At 42.9% G+C, this 17164-nt stretch overlaps 2 protein-coding genes across 2 annotated transcripts; both read left to right on the top strand.

Annotated features, from left to right (window-relative positions):
* Positions 1–2177: 2177 nt before the first annotated feature.
* phpt1 (phosphohistidine phosphatase 1) lies at positions 2178–4623 on the top strand. Its single transcript, XM_026338946.1, has 3 exons — positions 2178–2525; positions 3483–3610; positions 3859–4623. Exons 1-3 carry the CDS (start codon positions 2360–2362, stop codon positions 3949–3951), a joined length of 387 nt encoding a protein of 128 aa, XP_026194731.1. The 5' UTR covers positions 2178–2359; the 3' UTR covers positions 3952–4623.
* Positions 4624–4961: 338 nt separating this feature from the next.
* mamdc4 (MAM domain containing 4) lies at positions 4962–14574 on the top strand. The gene is made up of 28 exons (XM_026340258.1): positions 4962–5010; positions 6126–6218; positions 6306–6467; positions 6836–6961; positions 7219–7452; positions 7568–7693; positions 7797–7952; positions 8079–8182; positions 8570–8725; positions 8857–8947; positions 9051–9164; positions 9438–9530; positions 9637–9774; positions 9873–10012; positions 10317–10425; positions 10517–10621; positions 10822–10956; positions 11134–11261; positions 11511–11727; positions 11821–11958; positions 12036–12163; positions 12293–12383; positions 12631–12780; positions 12946–13071; positions 13224–13348; positions 13475–13580; positions 13769–13959; positions 14321–14574. The coding sequence occupies exons 1-28, from the start codon at positions 4962–4964 to the stop codon at positions 14354–14356; spliced, it is 3567 nt and encodes a 1188-aa protein (XP_026196043.1). The 3' UTR covers positions 14357–14574.
* Positions 14575–17164: the final 2590 nt, after the last annotated feature.

The following is a 17164-nucleotide window of genomic DNA, read 5'->3' on the forward strand; positions in this document are numbered from 1 at the left end:
ACAGTTGAAAGCGAGCAGCCAATGCAGTCTCTCATGACCAGCGTTGACTCTCTGCTTCAAACACAGGCAGCTGGGGCACAAGAAGAGGAGTACCACTGCTGGTTACAGGATATTTGTAACGGCAAAGCTCTGGTCTTCACCTCCAAGCTTAACGACGCACTGAAAACATACGCAGATGAAATGAAATTCAACTCAACAAAACAAAGACTGGACCACGGCCCCATCAGTGTGTTTGTGACTCCACCTCGATCCACCATATATGCCTACATAAGGACCAAAGTGAGGCACTTTATTGAACTGATGAGGTGGTGGATGAGCACACAGGCTGACTCTCACAATGACAGGGTGACATCTGTCACTGTGGAGGAGGCTTCATCACCCACCTCATCGTGTGGACAGGCCCGTGCCCTATTAGAAGAACAAAGAAGAAAGACAGAGAGAAACAGGCATTTGGTGCTGATGATGGTCAAGAAACTGGTTACCCGGATTCTGAAAAAGACAGAAATGACTTTTGACAACATAGAGGACTTCACCAACCAACTGTTCGAGAACGTTTGGACTGAAATCGAGTTTGAAGATTTTGAAATCACACCACAATCTTTTGAATATGTGGACAAGGCCGTTTACAAGGATCTGTGCAAGAAATTTTTCATTGAACAATTGATTCTGACTGCAATGTGCATGGAGAATGCAATCGTTGAAAACTGGATTGCCGCCTCTTTCAAATATCACCTAGTTACTGCACCAAAAACAAGCAACGCTGTCTTCAGGTTTCTCTCTCGCATGCGTAAACGCATGTCTAAAACCTGGAACCGTTGTTTTACAGAAGACCACACACAGGCTCCTCTGTCTGAGGAACAACTAACTTCCCCACGTTTGTGCAACCCCTGTTGTTGTGCAAAGTGCTGTTGTACTCAGAGCCGTGGGCGGGTCTACCTGGGTACCTGCCGCATATCTATGAACACCGTTCAGTAGATATGGGGCAGGAGGGGAATCTAGGTAGTCTCCTGCAGGGGGTTACCCTCCTGCATGGGGCTACCTAGATTTAGGGCAGGGTATGGGGTGTTAGGACCACCACGGTAGTCAGCAGTGTGGCCTCACAACACAAAGACAAGGGTTTGACTCTCTGTCCTGTGTGTTTGTGCGTTTGCACTCTGCCTACTGTGGTGGTGTGGGTTTTCTCCGGGTTTTCCGGTTTCCTCCCACATTTTTAAAAATTAACTAATTAATTAATCAATTTCAATGTAATAAAATTAAAACATCTCATTTCCTTCTGATCTCTTGTTTTTGTTCTGTCAGAGCTAATATGAACTTAGAGTAACATACTACTAGAGTTGTTTTTATTGTTTTTTATTATCAGGTGAAATATTTTGTGTAATAATAAAATGAAGTGCATGTTCCAAGTGACAACAAACTCATTTTATTACAGTCGTGACCACACACCCATATGACCATACACTTACACTTAGCCTATCTTAGGTTTGTTTAGATGTGTTCGTGCTGACTGAAATTTATTTGGAGAGACCTGATGTGGAAGAATTGATTGATTTCAAATATCACCTAATTAACACACCAGAAAGGGAAAAAGACATCAGCACCTTCCTCCCCACTGTGCGCATGTTGGTACCCAAATTCCCAGATGTACTGTAGGTAGTCTCTCACCACCAATGTGACCTCACAGCACAAATACTTGATTCTCTGTCCTGATTGTCAGTAACTTTCCACTGGCTGCTATGGGTTTTACTCCAGGTGTTTTCTCTTCCTCCTACATTTTTAACTTAACTGGTTGAACGTTAATGTAATAAATGTAAAACATTGAAATTCCTCCTCACCTCTCCTATTTTTTTCACAGTCCATTAAACATTTTCATGTGAAAACCACATCTATAGTATTACAGTAGTATTAACACATTTACCAACTCACAGTGTAAGCTGAGTAAGGTTGAGAGGATAAAAAGAACAATGATGTAGTGCAGGGGGATAACAATCACATTAGTCTTTAATCAGCAGAACATTTAACAAGTTCTACATTTGGCTGTTTTTTTTCTGCCACTTGTCACTTGAGACTTGTTTTTTAAAGGTTTTATAAAAAAGCCACTGTGATCTCTTCATGTGGTCGTTGCTCACGGACTTTTATTTTGAAGGCACCGGAAAGACTTGCATTTGTTGTCGCTTCAATGCGGAAGTGGAACCGCTCTCTGATGCCATGAGTTTTGCTCCATGAGCGTTTTAGTTCAGGTTACAAACGACCTACTGAGCTGATTGAACCCCGTTTAGAGACAGATACGGACTTTGCTCAGAAAATACGGGCGCTTTGTATACTTGTCGCTTTGCTTGTGTGGCTGCTAAGACGTTTGGAGATGTGTTCACAGACCAAGGCTGCTGCTCTGATGGCTAACATACCTCAGGCAGACATCGACCCATCCGGAGTGTTTAAATATGTCCTGATTAGAGTTCATAGCAAAGAGGAGGGGGACGACTCGGAGGTAGATATAGTCAGAGGATACGGCTGGGCTGAGTACCACGGTGAGTCAAAGCTAACATCAGCTGGGATCCCTCCAGCACAGGGTTCCCCACAAAACATTACCTACACACGGGTCACCAGCTTCATTTACTGCAATCAAACACACCAGTCCTGCAGTGAAACCTACGGACATGTTGGTTATAGTGTTCAGTCTTTGTTGAAACTTTGTTTTACTCTCCACAACGTTGAATTAGCCTGTGATGGACTGATCAGTGTATTTCAGATGAGCAGCAGATTTCAGTCCTGTCTTCTTAATTGACTGTACAGTTAATTAGAAACTGTCCATATAATAAAATAGAAATCAAATGCTTTGAATTTATGTAGTTCTCTATGGTGTTTCCAGTGTGGGGAAGTGAGAACAGGAAAATGTGTCCACTTTAAGCTTAGTCATTTAGATGATCTTTGCAATTAAATGACGGAAATGTGAAGTTACGGGATCTGCACTATTTTAGTATGAACTTCTGTTTGCCTCTCTGACATCTCTTCAAGACAAGAAGACAAGTCGCTGTCTACCCAGCCAAACTTCACAATCAAAACAAAGAATCGGCATCAACTTTGGATCTGCACTTTATCCACACACTCTGGGTTTATCTCAGACATGCCCTTTTACAATTTACAGCCTTCAGAAAGATCATACCCTGCCTGTGTGAATATGCAGTGCACCTCTAGATTTTGTGTTGTTATTTGATTTTATTCTAATGCGACATGACAAACTCGCTTGACGCTGTGAAGAAGCAGTTCATTTATAACATGAAGCTTCAAGTCCTCATCATAAACACCAGATGGCAGCAGCACATCTTCAAAACAGCTTCTCATTTGTGATGATAAGTGGACATTTGTCATGGACAAGTGGCTGGAGTCAAGTTCACAAATGCTGATGTCAGAATGCAAGTTGTTGCACAGTTGTTACTTTTTTATTGATGCTGAAATATACCTGTTTGTTTATTTCTTTATTTTAGCTGACATCTATGAGAAGGTCTCAGAGGAGCTGGAAAAAGACGGCCACCTGGACTGTGAGTGTATAGGAGGAGGGAGGATCAAACATGATCCCCAGGCCAAGAAGATCCATGTCTACGGCTACTCTATGGTGAGGGAGTGCAGTAGGAAAACCCTGATGTCATATTCACAATAACAGCACATGCAGCAGTTGTGCCGTGAACACAGAACTGTGCCTCAGAAAAGCTCTGTAGACCTGCAGACTTGGATGAGTGCGCTAGATGGGTTTGTCATTGTGAATGATCCCTATTACAGAATAGAAAGTTCTATTGTTTTAGCCCAAACAAGATATTATTTTATCAGTATAATGCACCACTGACGTGTTAATTTTCATCACAGGGATTTGGACAAGCAAACCATGCGGTATCCACTGAGAAACTGAAGGCCCGGTACCCAGACTATGAGGTGACGTGGGCAAACGAAGGATACTGAACTGAGACCAGCCTGTGTTGGACGCCCCCTTTCTCCTGGACTGACATATTTGAAACTCTTCATTATAAGGCAAAGCCAGATGTCCATCAGTGAGCTTTTTAAAAACTGCAATAATAATCCAAGAGACTTAAGACTGACACAGCAAATGTTGTGTTGGTCAGGACATTCATCTGCTCACAAATAAACTTGCTTTGGAGTCATATAGTGTCAAACACCTTTAAAAGTTAAACGTTAAATCTGTTGTCGTGATGTATCTTTCTGAAATGCTCTTCAGCTGTGTGCATACTGTTGCAGAGTAGAATACTGAAAATGTTATCTTACTTTTGCCCAACGGCTTATAAGCAACTGGCAGGTACAGACAACTGATTACTGTCATTGCCCTGATTTAAATTGGATGTTAGAAAAGCATTGATGAACTCGATGACACTGAGGTCAACAGTGTCGTGAAGCATTGTGAAATTCTGGTTTACTGCTAATAATGAATTCTCACTAATTGGTTTATTGGTTTTGGTTTTCAACAAATTGCAAATACAACATTGCCTTGTTAGGTGACATGTTGTCTGCTTACATACTACACCTGTTTAGTATGTAAGCAGACTATAGCACTAGCAGGAATTTCATCAGGAATGTGAGCACACTTCTAAGTCACAATAAAGTCTTTGTTTGTTTGTTGTTGTTGTTTTTGTCCTATTTTTTTCTTGTAGTGCCAACATGATGTGAATGTGGCATGAGACCAGCAGTACTTGGAGGATGACCTTTTTCTTCACATTTTAAATGAGAATTTCTCTGCATGTCTGTCGCCAGCCACAGTTAATACTGTAAATGTATACTGTGGAAAAGTTTTATTTGGAGGAAATAGTTTTATGATGGTTGGTTACAGCTGCACACCGGAAAGACTTAAAGTCCAGCTGTTATCTCAGTAACAGAGACGAGGTCAGAGTCAACTAGTCAAGGCTCTGCGTTTTGTGTTCAGACCTTCAGACTGATCTGGTGGAAGAGGAGAAAGGAAGATGTTACATTGGAGAAGCTCCGCTCTCATTCTGCTGATTGTGCAGTGGGGTAAGAGCATGTTCAGCCAGACTTTACTGCAACACTAGAAATAGTTCTTTTGGCAAGCAAACCAGAAAAGTTGGATGAAAAACTAAAATGAATTTGAAATAAATAATATTTCATACCTTCAGAAATAGAACTGATGGAAATGTAGGACAGGTTTAAAAAGGTAACATTTAAATATGGGCTCTAAAACTCAAAGGTGTTTATGTTGACTTAGATTTCGTTTGCTTGCCTTGTTCCTCACTTGTAAGTCGCTTTGGATAAAAGCGTCTGCTAAATGAGTAAATGTAAATGTAAATGTAAATGTATGTTACATAATGTCTTCTTGCAATGGTCATATCCACTGTGCTGATTTAGAGAGGATTTTGATTTGCCCTAGCAGTATAGGAAAACATTTTAGATTGTTTGCATTTATGCAGTTGTTCATAATTTTCAATTTAATAATACGGAAAAAGTCACATTAAAATTTTGCAATTGGAGCATGTAGTATGTAGTAGAGTAAAAACTTCAATTAACAATAAACCTGTGCGTCTTGTTTGATTCAAACACAGCTATGTACAAAGTGATTCCCAGAGTGGTTACCCGATGTCATCACAGGGTGCTCTGTATGTGATCATCACTTTTTTAAAATCCAGGGATGCTACTGTTTACTCGATGTCACGTCTGATTTCCAAATGTCAGGTAGCAGAAGCACAAGGTCGTGAGTCGTAACCAGAGACCTTTGGATGAACGGATGTTGTTTTGCTGGCGTTAACCTGATTCCTTCCTTTTGCCCTTTGAGCCTATTGGTATTTTTTTGGGCCATAAATCTTGAGTCCTGATAACAGAGTTCAGAGCTGAGTCATTAGTGGGATTTTATACAGCATTCAAAAGAAAAATTAATAATTACTGATATTGTGTGGGAAATAGACTGTACACCTATACCTATACATACACTGTATAGGTTCTTCAGAAGAAGCTTTTCTACATTTGAGATTTCTGAGAGAGGCTAAACTGTTTGAAAAACTGAATGTTTTTACTTTTGCCTATTTGAGTAAAATATTTTACTGACAGACTTGACTTCACTTGTAATGAACCCTAAGAGGAATCACGGCCCTGCGATGTTGTATCTTATCACACAGCTGCTGGTTCTTGGGCTCATCTGTGTGAGGCTCCTGAGAGGAAATGTGACTTTGTGTGTGACTGCGCGGACTGCAGCGATGAGCAACAATGTGGTAAGTAGATATGTATTCTCTCATTCAGAGGTGAACTGTTGGCTGAAAACAGAATGTTGTCATCCCATTTCATTCATCGTCCTCAAGGTTACACTGGGAAAGGGTTCGAGTGTGACTTCGAGGATGCAGGAAGGTGTGGATGGACAGACCATTCCTTCAGTCCAGCGTACAAGTGGGAGATATATCAGGGAGGGGACATGCTGCCCAACAGCGGGCCATCCTCTGATTATACCACTGGGATAGCTACAGGTATAGTTCATATTTCCACACATTGTTTTTTTTTAAAGATGTCTTTAATAGAACCAGTGCAAAGTACAGCTGTACAATAAGCAAAAGGTTTGAGTCGGCAGGCTCTTAAATGAAGGGTGTGAATGCTTCTGTAACTTTTTGCTTATTGTAAATAAAAGATTTCAGTGTGTGTTGTTTGACAAAGTAGAAATAATTTCTAAAATCACATTTACAGTCATTTTTCTTCTTATCAAGAAAAATGACTGGGATTAGATTCTTATAGACATGTTTGTTCAGTCATTGAAATGTAAAAATCACACTATCCACTGAACTGCAGTGTTAACAACAGGACATGTAACAATGTAAAAGTCATGTTTGCCATCTTACAGGGTCATTTATGGGAGTGAGTGCAGTAAAGACAGAGTCTCTCAGTACTGCAGTTTTAATCTCCCCAGAGATGAGACAGTCTGCACCAACATGTCGCCTTCGTCTCAGATATTTTCTGTGGGACTCAGGTAATTACTCTGAATGTCTTCAGGTCATGCATTTGACACCTGCTGTATCTTAAAACTCTGCCGAATACAGGATGTCTTATTATTTTTGCACAGCTTCTACAACAAAACCAGTTTTGTATTTTGTGTCTTTCACTCTAATTCTTTGTCACAGCTCTGATGTGATGGAATATGGCTTATTTATTGATAAGACTTGTATTGAATCATTATCCCTGCTGTTCAATGGAAAAGGAAATACTAAGTTATCTTGTCACCTGTAGGTCACAGTGGTCTCGGCTCCACACCCTTGTGGGCGTCTGTCCTTCGCCACGACTCTCAAGAGGCCATAGTGTGGCGCCCTGAGGCCACTAGTGTCCGTGACTGGAGAGAGGCCACCATCTTTCTAGGTCGAATTTCTACAACCTTCCAAATCCGGCTTTATTCAAAGCGCTCTGAGGGACAGAAAGGAGATGTGGCGGTGGACCAGCTAGAGTTTCTGGACTGCGCTCTGCCCTGTGAGTCCCTCCAGAATACCCCATTCACAATTAAATAAAACAAATAGATGAATTGTTATTTCAGAGTTATGGTGATCATGCTGATGATGATGTTTTCATCTCCTTACGCCATCAGTGCCTCTGCCTGGTAAAGAGTGTCCAGAAGAGATGGTGAAGTGTAAGCACGAGGGCTGCGTGGAGCGCCGGCAACTGTGTGATGGCAGCGACGACTGTGGAGATGGGAGCGATGAGGAAAACTGCGGTGAGAGATCAGATTTCATCTGAACAACAGTAGAGAGTCTGAGAATTGGTGACAGCAGAACAAACTGTGGCTAAAGTGAGTTGTGTGTCTGTCGTGTCTCCAGAGGAGTACAACATGTGTGACTTTGAGGACAACCGGTGTGATTGGGACCTGAGGTCAGTGTCCAGGCTGAAGTGGGTGTGGACGAGTCAGGAGAACATCTCCACCTCTGATCCTCTGAGAGGACCAGGCAGAGATCACTCCAACAACAGCGCCTCAGGTGTCATATTCTGTGAATTTGAAACCGTGCAGTTGTTCTGGTTCGTTGTTAGTGCTTTTAGTGTTACTCTTCTTACTATAAAAACCATTAGAAACGTTGTCATTGTTATCATGATTATAATTACAGGTCATTTCCTATATGTCACTGTCCCTGATGGTGGGCTCTTAAATGACTGGGCCTCTTTCCAGAGCCCTCTTCTTGAACCCACCAATAGTTCACATCCCTGCAAGGTAACGCTTAAGCCATTTTTTAAATTGTTTTTATTTGGCAGACAAATACAATATACAAATTTAAACAGAGCAACAGAGGACAGATCATTTTTCCAGGAAAGACACACGAGCCAAAGATACAACACTGTAAATTTACATTCTGGGTGATCAAAATGACAAAATCAGAGATCGTAAACACTTGTATTAAGACTTAGGAGCTGGAAGTTATTAGTCATCCAGCTTTTCACTGCAGACTCTAAATGAATGACTTGACATTGATCTCGCCTTTTAGCTGAGTGGCATCAGCTTACCACTGGTGGTGTGGAATTAGGCCAAGCTGTGAACTACAAACATTACAGAACAGTTTGACTTACTTTGAACTAACTTCTCTGTATCTGCGTGCTGCAGATGGTGATGTACACTCACCAGTTTGGGCCGAGGTCTGGTGGTCTGACGGTGCTGGTGGTCGACCGTGACATCTACCCGGTGTGGGAGAGGGGTGGAGCCCTGGGTGATGTTTGGGTGAAGGCAGAAGTGGACATCGTAACCGATTCACCTTTCCAGGTGGGGACAGGAGTTTTTACCTTCAAAGATCTCCACAGATATTGATATACATGCACAACAGTGAATAACAGGAACAAGATTATGTTTGATTTGTCTGCAGCCTCCCTCTGTTGATTCTTCTCTCGTTCTAGATTCTAATCATGGCAGCAATCAGGAACTTTACCTATGGAGGTATTGCTGTCGACAGTATTGTGTTGTCTCCTGAATGTCAGCTATCGTCTGGTAATTTGCAGTTTCTCAACTCAAACTATGTGAATCCACATCTACGAGGGCTCGTCTGTGCTACATTAATTCTGCTGCATCATATTCTCTTGTGCTTAAACAGCAAATAAGTCCTTTCCAAATATCCCCAAACCTCCAAAACACCCGTGTACCGTGCCGGATATGATGTGCGATTTTCACCCGGACTGTGAAGGAGCTGATGACGAAGCCAAATGTGGTGAGTTTATGTATCCTGTTTACTCATCTGTGTATTATTTATGTATTTATGATTTTATTAGTGCCCTATGAGGGACGTGTTAAGCTATTTAGGACCACAGGGGGCCATCAGGGGGCCTTATAAGCAAGAAAGCAGACTTGTGCTGTCATCAGGTAAAAATCACATGAAATCACAATCACAGGACTTAAACAAAGACTTTTTTCAATCCAATCCATTAGGAAGGAGACCAGGCTATATGTTGCTTTCTTTTAACCATGATCTGCATGTCTGCAGGGGATTTCTCTTACGCTGACGGCAGCGCAGGCTGGACTGACTCCAGCATCGGGAGTCAAGGTTGGGTGCTTTATAAAAATTCTACATCCAAAGGTACAAGCACTCACCTGACTTTGTAAAATCTTCTTTAAATACTGAGTTTGTTGATATGTAGTGATTCCAAAAATGTTTTAATATTTGTCCTTCCCATATTTCTTAGAGGACTACTTGTACGTGACCGAGGCCCCAGGCCAGCAGCTGACTGAAGCCCAGACACGGACCCCTCTTCTCGGCCCCTCTGGTCCAGTCTGCACCCTCAGCTTTGATTTTGCTCTAACAGGGACTCCAGATCATATTGGTACTTGAATTAGCCTGCTCGTCTGACATGTCCTCTTTTTACTTTACTTTCTTCTTACTTACTTGTGTTTTTTTGTTGTTGTGTTATGTTGTTCTCAGGTGAACTGTCAGTCAGGGTGATTGACAGCTTGCTAGGGATGCGGCCTAAACTCTGGGAGTTCAGTGGAAAGACTGGAATTGAGGAGGATGCGTGGGAACACACTGATGTACCTGTTGGATTCAGGAAACATCGCTTCCAGGTCAGCCTTCTTTTTCTTTTCTTTTTTTTGCACTAATGCTTCATGTGTAGAAGGTCACTGGGCTGTGACTTTTCTGTGTATAGTTTCTGTGTTCTCCATGTGCCTGTTTGAGTTTCTATGTGTCTGTGTGTGTGTGTGTGCTGTGTGTGTGTGTGTGTGTGTGTGTGTGTGTGTGTGTGTGTGTGTGTGTGTGTGTGTGTGTGTGTGTGTGTGGCACAGCTGTAAGACATTGACATCTTCATTTGAAAGAAATCAGCTTTACTGTTAAAGATTTCATTCAGATCTCCCATTGTATCTTTACCAGCTGGCATTTGAAGCTCGTGCCGTGAAACTTTGTCCATGCGCCAAGATTAAAGTGAAGAACGTTACTTTCACTGACTGTCATGCTGAGTATTTTCCATTTTCACTAACAGGTAACTGGTAGGAATATTAGCAGTGTACACACAGGACATGTCTAATGTGCACTGTAGTATTTTAACTAAAATATATTTGTTTTTCATTTAGGACTGTCTTGTAACTTTGAAAATGGGCTGTGTGGATGGTATCAAGACAACAGTGACAGCTTTGACTGGACGTCGCTCGATCGGATGGACCACACCATTGGGATTGGTGAGAGCATTTAAACACAACTGTGGATACAGATACATGGTACATTAGTGTATTTTAATAGGCAATATCACAGACATACACATACTTTGCCTTTTATTTTTCATCAAGCTCTGGTGCATAGTATAAAAAGTATCTTTGTTGTATGTGTGAAGCCTTAAAACCCTCTCACCAACCGACCCTGTGTTTCTGCTGATGTGCAGGCCGAAGCCTCGTTGTGGACATGTGGAGTCCCTCTCTGCACGGTCTGTTCGGACGCCTGCTTTCATTTCCACAGTCACCAGCTCCCACCGATTACTGCCTGTCCTTCTTCTACAAACTCTATGGACCCAACACAGGTGAGATGAAAAGCAACGAAACATCAGCTTCTTAATCCAGTAAATATGTAGCAGCACCCACATCTAAATGACATGACAAAATCAGGAGAGAATAGTTAAATCATGTAATTCTGCATGTTAAAACCCAAGGAACTTATCCGATGTGCACCTCTCACGCTATCCTCTCACTTTGTTCAGGGGCTCTAAATGTGAAACTGCTAGATAACCATGGTTACGAGACCGTCCTCTGGAGCCGCAGCGGAGCTCATGGCAACGTGTGGAATGAAGCACACTGCCCAGTACCACACCAGCTCACAAACTTTCAGGTGTGGAACAAATACAAGCTGCATGAAATTACTAACGTCTTGTAATTGTCAAACCATAACAGAGTTAAAGGCTTTTTTCACATTAAAAATGAGTGACATGTACAGGGTACAGTGAAAGAATCAGGTGGTTTTCGGTTTTTGGTTTAAAATAGAATATCACTGCAACTTTTGAGTTGTTTGGAGAGTCTTTGTGTCCTAGAATTCAAAAAATAGAGAGATGAGATCTTTAATATAACATTTTAATAACAGCTGGTGTTTGAAGCCGTTCGCTCCGGATTTGACGGACGTCTGGCCATTGATGATGTAAACTTCTTGGCTGGTCCGTGCAGCATACCAAGAATGTGTTCCTTTGAAGACCAGCGGTGTGGGTACAGCAGCTCTGGTAAAGTTCAGTGGCTCCACCGTAGCGGACACACCGTCACAATTGCTGGACCCAAAATTGATCACACTCTGGAGACTGAACTGGGTAAGAGCGAATCGCACTGATTAATATTACATATAACAATATTTCAGAACACTGCAGTAACCTCTGATCTTCCTCTGCCTGCTATTTGTTCAGGTTTCTACATGATGGCCAACACTGGAGCGAACATCCTTCCTTCTGGCAGCACCACCGTCCTCACCTCCCCAGTTCGCCAAGCAACTGCCAAAACCGAATGTGTCAATTTCTGGTACCAAATGGGAGGAGTCAATCCAGGTGAGACGCCGCCCCACACAAAACGCACTTAAAACATTTTCCAAGAAACACTATTTGAATGTGTGCACTGTGTGCAGGGTCTCTGACGGTGTATGTGAAGCCGGTGAAAGGAGAGAGGTTGAAGATCTTCTCTGACAGTCTGAGCCAAGGAGATTACTGGCTCCATGGCAACGGCAACACCTCAAGTGCCCTCGTGGACTGGCAGGTAAAGTGTGAAGGGTTGAATTAGCTGCAGCAACAATTATAAGTGGTTAGTTATGCATTAATAATGCATGAATTAAAATTAGTTTCTTGTTTAAACCAAGATGATGATGGGCTTGATTTTCCCCTGCAGTTAGAGTTTGAGGTGGTCGGCGCCGGTGGCAAAGACTCATTCATAGCAGTTGATGACGTCTTCCTTTCACCTCACCCGTGTGAAGCCCAAGGTTTGTATCAACCGCAGCAAAATGAAGAAGAAAAAAACAAGTCATAGGAGCCTGAGTTACAGCTGTGAAAAGTCAGTGGTAAATTAATTAAGATTACAATAAGCACATTAACTGAATTCCTCACTGTGTGTATGAAGCCTAGACCAAATTAAAAGACCACACAAGGCAATGGAAATAGACAACATTCCCAGATTGTTCAGTAGAATATTATAAAGCTTTTAAACAACAGTGCACTGTTGAATATCAGGTTCTAAGTGCAGCCTGGAGAAAGGGATGTGCAGCTGGAGCAACACTCGAAACAGCGAAGTGGACAAACTGGACTGGGAGCTGACGAGTGCAGAGACAGAGAAGCATTACCCCACCCCGCCCGAAGACCACACTCTGGGCACAGAGAGAGGTAAATCCGAGAGACAAACAAGGACAGAGATAGCTACTGTCTGACTGTCACACGGAGGAGAGATCAACACAAATTACTAATATTTGTGTCTTTTTTGTGTTTATTTATCCAACACGTGTCAAAGATTTTACCCAAGTAGAACATCTTTCCTTTTCTTTCTGCCAGGTCACTTCCTGTTCCTCCCCAGCAGTGATCGGACAGCAGCCAATCAAGTGGCCTCTCTGCTGAGCCCTCACCTGCCCCCAACAAAGGGCACGTGTCTGCGTTTCTGGGCCTACAAATCGTACTCATGTAAATGAAAATGAATGAACTTTCTGTTTGTTTGGATCATCTCTAGTTAAGCAGATCTAGTTCCTAAATGTAGCCCTATCTACACTTCAGTCTGAGTCTGTGAGATGGGGTCCACCTGTGTGTGATGCATCCTTTTTTTTGAATGTGTGCAGCGAACAGCCAGCTGAAGGTGTGGAGGCTGTCTGAAGGTCATCTCAGTGAGCTGCTGGTGGTGGGACAACTGGCAGAAACGTGGAGACGCTTTGATATCAACATCACATCTCCTAACGAATACCAGGTCAGGCTCTCTCACACAGAAGAAAACCGCTGTATAATTAACACATACTATAAATACATCGCCTAAAAACACCTTTTACATTAAAGTTTCTTTAAAGAGACTCACTATTACCTCTTTTTTTAACAGATTGTTTTTGAAGGAATGAAAGGCTCATCAGGCGTTGTAGCTCTGGATGACATCCAATACACCATCGGGGTTGACTGTGCTAATAAAGTCACAGATCCAGTGAAACGTAAGAGAGGAAACCTCAAATTGTAGGGGTGCAGTGAAGACTATAATCCTAAACTGTGCTTTTAAAATGTGAATCTTACTTGTTCGTGATTTGTTATCTGGCAGTGGTGGTGGTGTAATGTGTTCCCAATGTCTTCAACAGAATCTCTTGTGTAACCAGGAACTGTGTGTTTTCCACCTCCCCTGTAGCCTCATCAAAACGAGACAACGCTGGAGGTATCGCCGCGTCAGTCATTGTGGTCCTGCTGCTGATCGCCACATTGATCGCCCTGCTCATTTACTACCTGCGAGCTCGACAGAGCGCCAAGGCTGTGACTGGTCCTTCACCGTCATCACCTCCCTCTGCTGGTTTCATTAATGAATCATATGAACCAGACACAGTGAGTCAATCTGATATTCAAACCATTAGCAACACTGAACCATGAGTATTTAAGGATAATTAAATACCAACCCATATTTAAGGTGCGGTTTCAGCCTTGGTGTTATTTCAGCCCTACAAATACACTCGCAGGACTTCCCAAACATGAGCACTACAGGAAGGAATTTGCTGTAAATTGTGGTCACATTTTAGCTTTAATACCAAAATCATCATAGAACTCATTGTGTTTTTTAAATGTTATCTAAATGTTGTGTGACCTTATTAGTTTACTGTCTATTTTTTAATATGTTTCCTAGACCTGTTATTGCCATATTAAAGTTGTGCTCCCCAGCGGATCAACTCCTCTTCTTGTGTTTCTGCAGGTCTCTGCTAATGTCAGAGAGAGAGAGGTGGCGTGAGACAGTGGGAGTGGTTGTCCTGTCACCTAAAGGTGGCTCTGTAAAATGAAGGCGATATCACAGCAGAAGAACTGTTTGTGTCGCCTTGACACACACACACACACACACACACACACAAACACAAACACAAGCATAGCCCACACATACTGCCGACGGCCTAATCAAGACCTAATGCCTCAGGGGTCGGGGCTCCCTGTCTGCAGATGGACAGGTGTAAGTCAGAGGGAGAACATCTAATGTGTCATTGATGGAAATTATTTGAACATCCTTTAATGTGAGAAATGGTTCCATGCAGATTTAGGATTCACCATTAAATCTGCAAAAATAGCATGAACACTCTCCAGTCATCACTTGTGTAAGAGAAAGCCTGACCTCGAAGCGAGTTTGAAAGACATGCATTTGCCAGGCAGCGCAAGTCGATGAAAGTTACCGTTGTCTTATAGGAGTCGACCTTATCTAACTTTAACTTTACAGAACAGCAAGAGTAACTGACTGAAGTAACTGTTTAAAGAGAAAGAAAAGTGTGTAAAGCTCCAGATAAAGCCTTGTCAACATGTCCAAACGCAGAGTGGTTATGACAGGTAGCTGATTCTGTACTGAATGTAATGCTGACTGTTCAGTAAAAGACAGATGTGTTCATTTGGAATTGAATTTGTAGGTTTCCATTTATGATGTCATTGATCGGTGATAATAAGTGAATTAAAGCTGAGCATTGCAACACTGCTCTTGTTATGTTTTTCACTCTTAAACAGCCTCAAGAAAAATATGTGCTCCCTTTAGAATTTTCTAGGAATCGGTCATAAAATGTGATCTGATGTTCACTGAAGTCCGAGGTGTAGTAATAGAAATCAATATTGAATAATCACTCACTGCATCCTGTGCCTGAGGATGAGTGGTAGCCTGCAGGCTCTTCATCGGTATCCTCCTGCGTGGCTCTGATTTGGTTCATCTTTAGGAAGAGGGGATGACGACATCCTGCCCCTAGCAACGGTGGCGTCTCTACGGCAACATCCTCCGATGTCCTTCTCCGCTGTTGTCACCGCGACTTTCATCCTTCATCCCTGTCAGTGAGGCGCAGAAGAACCGCTGAGGGTTTTTTTTGGAGGATGCTGTGCTGACATGGGTGGAGCGCGAGCGCCCACCGCAGCGACAGCTTGTGTCTCGCGACTTGATAGCCTAAAGTTGGAGCGCACGCGGGGCAACTTGGGCACGAGGACCCTCTCCTCCTCGTCACGCTCACCCTGCAGCAGCTCGCCAGCCCGCGACGTCTGCAGCCCTGCGGCTGCTCCCCATCCTCATCTGGAACCGCTTTGTGTTTGCGCCGGCGGCGCGTGCGGCTGCATGGATCCCGCCGTGCTCATCTTCCTGCTCTACATGATGATCGCGCACGAGCTGGTCTGCGGATGGATGCAGTACCGAAAACAGGGCGCGAAGCCGCGCACACGCGCTGCTGGACCTCTGCTGCGCCCAAGGTGCGTGCGTGTGCGTGTGTGTGATCGGGATGTGGTTTCAGTCATAAACTGAACATCTGCATCTGAACATCTGCATGAAACGCTGTGATCTGCTGCAACCTGCTGATACAGCCCTGAAAGGATCAGTGCAACAGAGGAATGATGGAGTTTAAAGCTCTGGGGTTCCTGTCACTGGTTTTTACACAGCTCACCAAGTTTGATTTGAGTTAATGTACCTTGAGTTTAGAATGTTTCAAATGTTGATATAATGAAATTAGGAATCAGCGCTATGGACACAATATTTTCCTGCAGTCCAGAGATGTTGAATATTTGAATACTCTAGTCCCAAGTGTTAGTAAAACCACTTAGTGCTACGTCAGTCGAGTCCACATCCAACTGGGATTGTTTCTTTGTTGTCCCTTTGAAGCAGAAAGGAACCATCCCATCACAAAGTCAGCACGCTCTGTCTAAAATATCCTGTTTCTACTGTATATTGTACTGTTTGGTTTCACTTCATGTTGAATTCAACATAAAATGATTAATATGAACTGTATGTGGACGGGGAGAGCAACATTCCCCACATGCTACTTTAATGGCCTTCCCTGACCGACTGTCAGTTTGGATGTCACTTTGATTGATTGGCTTTGTTCATCTCATTTTTATTCATTTCTGAATTACCTGCGCTCCTTTCTCAGGGCCCGGGTGTGTCAGGGAGCCTGGAGGGCAAGAAGCCAGTCAGTCAGGAACGACAGGGGAGGTAGAGACCTGAGGAAGAGTGGACGCATTGTGAGAAAAGCGTAATGAATGGAGACGCAGGCATGTCTCACTGAAGAACACTGACTACTTAGTGTGAAGCTGATCTGTGACTCTGCTCCGCCTTTAACTGGAACTGCACATTTGGGCATTTGAACTATTTATTACCGTAATGCATGAACCATTTGACATCTTTAAAAGAAGGATTTTAAATCTGGCATGAATCCAGATGCAAATGGACAAACTGCTGAGAGGATACGTTTACAAAAGGCCAAAGTTCAGCATTTTTATTCAGCTCACTTCGTCTTCATCAGATCAGCGACTGAGCCTCTTCTCATCTGTTTACTTTTGAGCTGCTGCTGCTGTGTTTTAGTCATTGCTTTGGAAATTGTTTGAAGTTGTGAGTGATTAAAGATGAAATGTCTGGGCTGACTCTTATTTATTATGAAATTTTACCTCTAAGTAGGATAAAGATTCTGTGTTCATTACGTGTGAAAATCTTAAATAACGAGAATAACAATCAGAGCTCGGCAGGTAATGAGGTAAGAAAGGGGACTTTGACCTCCCATGCCAGAGGCAGAATCCATCCCATCTTGGAGCCACT

The sequence above is a fragment of the Anabas testudineus genome, chromosome 22, assembly GCF_900324465.2.
Source record: "Anabas testudineus chromosome 22, fAnaTes1.2, whole genome shotgun sequence".
In the NCBI taxonomy this organism is placed as follows: Eukaryota; Metazoa; Chordata; class Actinopteri; order Anabantiformes; family Anabantidae; genus Anabas; species Anabas testudineus.